Source organism: Chinchilla lanigera, unplaced genomic scaffold (assembly GCF_000276665.1).
Source record: "Chinchilla lanigera isolate Chin_1 unplaced genomic scaffold, ChiLan1.0 scaffold00090, whole genome shotgun sequence".
In the NCBI taxonomy this organism is placed as follows: Eukaryota; Metazoa; Chordata; class Mammalia; order Rodentia; family Chinchillidae; genus Chinchilla; species Chinchilla lanigera.
The window spans coordinates 5,574,860-5,583,267 of record NW_004955491.1 but is presented as its reverse complement, the minus strand read 5'-3'; the positions used below and the strand labels follow the sequence as shown (position 1 = coordinate 5,583,267).

General features: G+C 56.6%; 1 protein-coding gene across 1 annotated transcript in view; it reads left to right on the top strand.

Annotated features, from left to right (window-relative positions):
- The window catches only part of Gbx1 (gastrulation brain homeobox 1), a gene marked incomplete at its 5' end in the record, with an annotated part of 16,969 nt that extends 9,537 nt beyond the window's left edge, over window positions 1-7,432 (top strand). Inside the window, 1 exon segment of the mRNA XM_013504621.1 lies at window positions 6,673-7,432. Coding sequence (XP_013360075.1) covers window positions 6,673-7,226 — 554 coding nt within the window.
- Window positions 7,433-8,408: the final 976 nt, after the last annotated feature.

Below are 8,408 nucleotides of genomic sequence, written 5' to 3'. Positions count from 1 at the left end.
AAAAAAAAAGGCTAGACACGCAGCTCTGTGAGAAGGCTCTGTGTGCACTCCCCAGTACTGGGGGGGGAAAGCCACGTGAGAATGTCCAGCTGTTTCTATAGTTCCGCAATTTTTAAAATGCATTTATTATTTTTACAGTATTAGAGATGGAGCTCAGGAGCGCTCCACCGCCGAACTTCATCCCCAGCCCTTTTTATTTTTGGTACTGGGAATTGAACTCAGGACCTTGTGCTTGCCAAGCAGGTGCTTGTGCCACTGAGCTATATCCCCAGCCCCCCTTTTTATTTTTTATGTTGAAACAAGGTCTCCCCAAGCACCCAGGCCAGCTTAGAACTTGGATCCTCTTGCTTCAGACTCCAAGCAGCCAGGATTTAGCCCTGTGCTTGGTTGGCAATATTATTTTTAAACTTAGAAAATATATTTTCCAAATAAAAGTAACACTGACTGACAAGGTTATTACATCACATAAACTGGTAAGGGCAGGGAGGAAAAGTGGGAGAAAATAGCCCGTTACAGGCCAGGCGAAACTGGGGAGGGAGGCCTCTCTTAAGGCAAATTTATTTATTTTGGAGTTTTTGAGACAGGGTCTTGCTATGTAGCCCGGGCTGGCCCTGCGCTTGCTGCGATCCTCCTGCCTCAGCCTCCCAAGTGCTGGGATTGCGGGTGTGCGCCACCACGCTGAGCTTTCTTGTGGCAATGCTAGGAGTGCTGTTGAGCATAGGAAGGGAAGATGTTAAGGACCGGCCTCGCTGTCCTAGTGACAGGGGAAGGGATGAGGTGGCGTTCGGATTGATAAGGTTATTTACCTAATGAGGCATGCAGGAGAACTGATGGGGAGAGGAGGCGATTGTATTAGAAGGGATGGAAGCAGCATTAGCAGGAGATTTAGGAGACCAAGATCCCAGTCATGGACAAGGCCCCTAGCTGTGGGACTTGGGAAAACCGTTTAATCTTCCTTAAACTCTACTGTTTCTTCACCTGAAAACAAGGTTTGCAGTCTCTTGTTACTTGCAGTAATGGCAGGATTTCTGCGGTGCTTCAGGGAGTAAAATATGATAAGTGTGAAAAGTATTTTGAGAAGTTAGAGACCGTGAAAGCTGGGCACGGCAGTGCACACCTGACATCCAAGCACTTGGGAGGCTGAGGCAGGAGGATCACCACAAATTCAAAGCCGGCCTGGGATCTATGATGAGATCCGGTCTCCAAAGAAGAAAAGTTAGAGATCATGCGAAGGTGCTCTTGGCCGTGGCCACGCTAGCGACGTCATGAAAGGAGCTGTGACTGACCGTGCCTGGCAGGAATCACCTGCTCGTGTCACCAGGCTGGCGGGGGTGTCCAGGCGGTGGCAGAGAGGAAACGTTATGTTGATATGGAGCAGGATGCAGCAGCCGGGAAGAGCAGAGAGGACAGCAGCGAGGGTCACACCCACAGCTGCACAGGGAATGTGGCCTGGTGAGGGCGTGGAGCTGGGGGTGTGGGGCGTGGAACCACCTGAAGGGGAGCTGGTGTCACAGTGACAGCTGTGTGGGGGAGGGGCAGGAAAGTGACTCCACTGGCCAGGATGAGAGGTGGGAGCCATGGCAACTGTAATCTTTTTGGAGGATGAATTGTGGGGGCCCCCTTTTATGGGGGGGGTTGAGACAAAGTCTCACTCTGTAGTCTAGGCTAGCCTTGAATTCCAGGTGATTCTCCTGCCTCAGCCTCCCAAGGGCTGGGATTACAGGGTACACCACCATACCTCTGTTTTTTTAGATGGAGTCTTGTTTATTGCAGCTGGATTTGAACTCAGGCTGAGTGTGGTGGTGCATGCCTGTAATCCCAGCACTCAGGAGGCTGAGGCAAGAGGATCGCTGTGAGTTTGAGACCAACCTAGGCCACATAATTGAGCTCAAGGCCAGCCTGAACTGCACTCAAGGGCAGCTTGAACTGCATAGCGAGACCCTGTCTCAAAAAGACAAAAAGGCTGGGGATTTAGCTCAGCAGCACAGCACCTTCCTGCCAAGCGCGAGGTCATGAGTTCGATTCCTGGTACCGGAAAAAAAGAAAAAATCAAAAAGACAAAAAAAAAAAAAACCAAACAGCTGGATTTGAACTCACCATGTGGCTCAGGTTGGCCCTGATTTCACAGTGATCCTCCTGCCTCAGCCTCCCAAGGGCTGGGATTGCAGGTGAGCGCCACCAGGCCCAGGTGGCATATTCTTCTTGGTACCAGTAACACCATCCCCACATGCATCGGACGGAGCCTTTGTGGCTGTCTGGCACAACCAAATCGTTTTCAGCGTAAACATTTTCATTTTGCTGAAGACGTTCCTATCGGACCCCTTAAACTTGCGCATCATTTTCAGTCTCTCGTCCATCTGTATTTTTGTTCTTATCAGCCAACTGCAGCGCCGAGTCCAGTTCCTCTAAAGCTGATTTTGCAGATAGAAATTTTATCAAACATTGGGGCTGGGGCTTTAGCTCAGCGGCGCAGCGCCTGCCTGGCAAGCGCAAGGTCGTGAGTTCGATTCCCGGAAAAAAACAACAAAAAATCAAACAAGGTTTTCACTTTGGTCAGTTTGTTTCATTATTTGTGGCGTGGATACTGTGAATCAGCTCAGGGAATAGTGCTCCCCGGCCGACCGAGGGGAAACAGCAGCCTGGCTGGGCCTGTGAGGGTGGCTCCCCCTTAGCTCCTTATCCCTTCTGTCTCCTGCCCCTCCCGCTTGTCCCCCTCCCCGCAGCAGCTTCAGGGCCTTGGTGCGCCCCCTGCTGGGCAGCAAGCAGCCACCGATGGGCCAGAAATGCTGGGCTTGGCTCCAACTGCATCAATATGGGTGGGTGGGTGGTGGGAGGGGCGGGGGTCTCCCTGAGTAGCCCAGGCTGGCCTAGAACTCGCAGCGGTTCTCCTGTCTCGGCCTCCCAAGTGCTGGGATTACAGGTATGTGCCACCATGCCTGGCTCTAGGGGTAAAATTTTTAAAATTAAGTGCCTTTTGCATTTTTCCCTGATTGCTTCCACCTATTTTCTGTTTCCCTTCTTGAAAATTTTCAGCCCCTGCACTGTGTCTGGCTCATCTCTTCCTTGTCCCGCCCCTTCTCCGCCCTGTGGGCCCCGGCTTCGGTCCTGTCTCTGCCTGCTCTAGCCTGTTCTCTTCCTGCCCTCCTCGTCCTGGGTCTCAGCCATTGTCCCATGCGCTGTCCTCCGAGGCCTGGCTGCCGGTGCTGTCTGCTGCCCCTGTCCCGATGGCTATCTGCGGCCTCCCGTGGAGGTCACAAAGGCGCATCCGGATAAGGAGGCCAGGGTGCCGCTGGCTCTGGACGCGGCATGGAGGTGGCATCTCGGATCTGTCACAGACAGCGATGGATGAGGGGTCTCAGGGGCTGTGCCGGAGCCGGGAGTGGGGGGCCGTCTCAGTCATCCTCAGCTTAGATTTATTGGCCTCCTCCTGGGTGCCTGGCACTGTAGTGAATGGTTTCATCCCCCAAGCCCTGAAATCCAGTTTCTGTCTTTCTAGCTCTGTTTAAAATATTGTGCTACCGGGAGGAGGCTCCACAAGCTGACGTGGCTCATGCTGCTGTTCTTTACTACAAGCCGTGTTTTAAAAATCAAAGCCAGAGGGTTTGGTAGCGGTGGCAGGACTGTCCCTCATTTCCTTCCGCACGCTGAGGTCTCTCCGGTCCTTCCTCTGTGTGTGCTCAGGGCTGCGGGAGACAGGGCCGGTTGTGTTTGTGGGGTGTCTTCCCAGCTCTGGGGCTGGGTGGGACTCTCAGGAGGGGCTCAGAAAGGGAAGGGACAGAGATGGGAAGAGAAGGAGGGACACTGCTGGGTGTGGTGGACCATGCCTGTAATTCCAGCAGTTTGGGAAGCTGAGGCAGGAAGACCCCAAGTTTGAGCCAACTCTGGGCAACTTAGTGACTTAGCAAGAACCTATCTTAGAAATAAAAAAAAAAAAAATTTAAAAAGGGCTGGGGGTGTAACAGTGCAAATGCCCTGGGTTCAATTCCCAGTGCCTAAATAAATAAATAAATAAATGAGAGGGAGGTGGTATACACAGTTGTCAAGGTCTTCCTATGCAGTGCAGGCTGGCCTTGAACTTGCTGCGATCCTCCTGCCTCAGCCTCTCGAGTGCTGGGATGACAGGTGCTCCCCACCATTCCCAGCTGTGCAGTTCACTGTGAGTTCGAGGCCAGCCTGGACTACAGAGTGAGCTCAGGGCCAGCCTGCACTGCACAGCGAGACCCTGGCTCAAAAAAAAAAGGAGATGAGGTGTGTGGTGTGTGATCGAGGGCTCCTCCTTGCTATGTCCCGGCCTGCTCCTGCACCAGGTCACAAGGTGCCCTCAGAGGCCGGAGATCTCGAGGATCTGGTGTGAATAAAATGTATCTGGAACCCCGTCTTCATGGAGCTTGAGTGCTGGGAAGCGGTCGCCAGAAGAATGAATGAACGAGGTGGTGCTGTGTGTGCAGCCGCAGGTGAACCCAGCAGGGAGGAAGCGACTGTCAGGGTCACAGTCCGCCAGGGCGCCAGCGCCAGCCTCGCCGCACAGAGAAGACCTGGAGGGGCCAGGGGCGAGCCGAGCAGGGCCCCAGGGGAGACTGCTGTCCGGAGGGGAGAAGGGAGGGCGGCGAGGGCAGGAGCCGGTGAGGTCTGTGGGGCCCGCGTGTGGGCTGTGCGGGGGAGAGGTGAGGGCGACCGCGAGATCTGGTTTGGGCACCGGACTTCGACCCTCGCTCCTCAGGGGGCTGAGGCGGGGGATCGCAGGTTTGGGGCCACCCTGGGCAGCAGGGTGGGACTTGTAGCAATTTTATGAAAAAGCTTTGAAGACAGTGTGTTGGGGGTTTACGCTAACAAGAGACAGGAGCAAGGCAGGGCGCCTGGGAACCTCGGGGACAGAGAAGGGTGTGGCCAGGGAGGAGAGGAGGCTGGGGGCCGGCATGACAGCTGGGCACCCAAAGCTGTCTCCGCCTGATGGCACAGGCACCAGGCGCTCGTGGAATCGGGCACGGGCAGGGCGTGACCGTGGGAACAGCACGGGGAAGAGAAGGAGGCTGGGGGGGTGAGCACAGGGAGGAGCGGGCTGCAGGGACGGCGATGGGGACGTGCCTCGCTCTGAGGAGGACATTTTGTGACCTGGTGCAGGAGCAGGCCGGGACACAGCAAGGAGGAGCCCACAGTCACACACTGCACACCACATCTTCTTGAACTCTTGGTGATCCTCCTGCCTCAGCCTCCTGAGTGCTGGGATTACAGGCGTTTGCCACCATGACTTTTTTTATTATTGAGATAATGTCTTGCTGTATAAGCCAGACTGGCCACGGACATGATGATCCTCCTGCCTCAGCCTCCTGAGTGTTGAGTGATAGGCGTGCACCACCTGGCCCAGTTTGTCCCTTTGTTCCTGCCTATCTTTTGACTTTGGGCAGAAAACAAGGGAGTTTGTGCAGCCCCTGTGCTGGAAGCACTTGTAATGCATTTCTGCAGTCTCAACAAGCATCTCTGTGCATAAGATAAAAACCAGTGGTTGAATTAAGATTTAGAATTATGTATGGATTAAAATGTTTAAATGCCTGTGATTATAAATAATCAGTCATCTGCTAAACGAGCCGAATTTCTCTTTTGCCATTTTGTTTCCCTTGGTACACTTCTGCTGCTCCCCCCCCATGCCCTGCCAGTGCCCCCCAGCTGGCACTGAGCTCCAGACCCTGAGAAGAAGCCACTGTCTACACTGCTAGGGTTGGCGGCCAGGGCAGGGGAAGTTGGAAGAGATGGTGTCATTTTAGAATTGAGGATGGGGACTAGGAGTGGATCCCAGGCTGAGAACTTGGGAGGGAAGTCCGACCACAGACGGGCTGCGTGTGGCTGGGAACCCGTGGTCTGGTTAAGAATTGGGAAGGGGATGGGCCGGGGATATAGCTCAGTGGCACAAGCACCTGCCTGGCATGCGCAAGGTCCTGAGTTCGATTCCCGGTACCAAAAAAAAAAAAAAAGAACTGGAAAGAGGAGCTGGGCGTGGTGCCACACACCTGTAATCCCAGCCCTGAGGAGGCTGAGGCAGGCTGGCCTGAGTTTGAGGCCAGCCTGGGCTACATAGTGAGTTCAAGGTCAGCCGGAACTACATAGCAAGACCTTGTCTCAAAAGAAATAAAAAGGCTAGAATGTAGCTCAGGGGTAGAGTGCTTGCCTGGCATGCACGAGGCCCTGGGTTCAGCCCCTAGCTACAGGGTGCAGGGTGGGATTCTGAAGGAGGTTGTCAAGGAAACATCTGACTCCTGGGTCCTTTGAATTTCTGGGATTCACTTGGGTGGGACAGGACCAGAGGACCCTGGAGGTCCCACCTGGGAGTAAGCAGCAGTGGGAAGGTGGGGACTCAGAGCCCAAGCCAGGAGGAAGCCCCTGGCGGTTGGGGCAGGCAGGTCCCCGTGGAAGGACCGCTTCCTCCTGGGACAGCAGGCTGGGACCCTGAGCCGTGGTCCTGGGCTTGCAGGAAGCTGGGGAGAATGAGGTGTGTGGGGGGAAGCTGAGGGGTCCCTGCATACAACCCCCCCTTCCACAGTACATCTGTGCTTGTTAATGCCTTTCTTCCGATCCTCTGTCTTCCCTCCCCTCTTCCTGTCCCCGCCTGGCGCTGCCACCTCTGGCCCTTCCTGCTTCCCGCCGTCCCTCCCTGCCCCTTGGTTTTTCACCCTGCAGCGGAGGTGAAGGTGTACAGCTCTGACGAGGAGAAGCTGGAGACCCCCGCCGGGGACGCGGCTGGCAGCGAGCAGGAGGAAGAGGGCTCGGGCGGCGACAGCGAGGACGACGGCTTCCTGGACAGTTCTGCAGGGGCCCCTGGGGCTCTTCTGGGACCTAAACCCAAGCTCAAGGGAAGCCTGGGGACTGGAGCCGACGAGGGGGCGCCCGCGGCCCCGGGGGTGGCGGCGCCCGGGGGGAAGAGCCGGAGGCGCCGCACCGCCTTCACCAGCGAGCAGCTGCTGGAGCTGGAGAAGGAGTTCCACTGCAAGAAGTACCTGAGCCTGACCGAGCGCTCCCAGATCGCCCACGCCCTCAAGCTCAGCGAGGTGCAGGTCAAGATCTGGTTCCAGAACCGCCGGGCCAAGTGGAAGCGCATCAAGGCCGGCAACGTGAGCAGCCGCTCTGGGGAGCCCGTGAGGAACCCCAAGATCGTTGTGCCCATACCCGTGCACGTCAACCGCTTTGCCGTGCGCAGCCAGCACCAACAGATGGAGCAGGGGGCCCGGCCCTGATGCCCGGGCCCACAGTGCGGAGGATCAGGTCCCGGCCCCTGGGTTCAGGACCAAAGGGCTGCGACGGACTCTGAACCCAGAGGCCAGCGACGCCCCTACCCCGGCTGGGCTGGAGGTGTGGGTGCTTGGCCCAGTCCCTCCCAGAGACCTCCAGTCTGGGGCTTCGGGTCCAGGGGCTCAGGTTCTGAGGGCTCAGGAGTCCTGCCGACCGTGGCAGATTCCTGGGCAGGCCGTGCTGGGGTCACAGAACATCTGGGGCCCGAAGGTCCCTGGCCGATGCCCCGCACCGCTTCTGGTGAGAGTCCAGGGCATCCCAGCCGGGCGGAGCGCCGCAGCTCCTTATTTATTTTGTGTAAAGTTTGTGTCTATGGAGCCATCAGTCTCTGTCTGTCTGTCTGCAACCCTCAGAGGGACTGGGAAAGGTTTGTTTCCTCTGTCCTCGGCCAGAGCTCATTCCATCCCCCTGCTCCGGGGTGGGCACCGTCCCTGCGGAAGTCATCGGCTTCCGTTTTCCCACCTACACCGCCTCCCCGCGCTCCAACCGACCCGTTGTCTGCTGCCCCCAGTAAACGGCCTCGCTTCTTCGCTGGCTCTGCCTTCCCTTGGGGAGCACCGGCCGGCCCCAGGGGGAGACTCGCTCCTGTGGGTATTAAAGGGAAGTGAAACTGGTGACCCTCGTTTAGCTGTGGTCATGCCACCTGTCCTGTCCGGGGCTGGGACAGGGTCGGGGCTCCCCAGGCCCACTGTGAGCGCCTTAAAAAAGAGCTTCCACCCTCCCAGCATGAGCTGGCCCTGCTGCCCGTAGGCCGTTCAGGAAGCTCAGCTACCACAGTATCCTGTTACAGAACAAGATGGGGTTACAGGGCCACAGCCCAGGGTCCTGGACGGGCATGCGTGCCACGGAAGACTACAGCGACAGGAGCCGGACAAGAGCTTTAGGATCAGGACCTGGCAAATTAAGCATCTGTGTTTGTGGACAAAGTCGACCCCTGGTGCAGGGCTCTGAGAATATAGCCGCATAGACAGGAGGTGGAGGGACTGTCACACAAACCCACTGCAGCCGGAATCACACCGTGATAACAGGGCCTCTTAGGAGGGAGCAGGACCTGCACGCAGCAGGGAAGGGAGTGGGGACCATGGCCACTTAACAAATAGGCAGGAACTAAGGCACTAGGTCAGGGG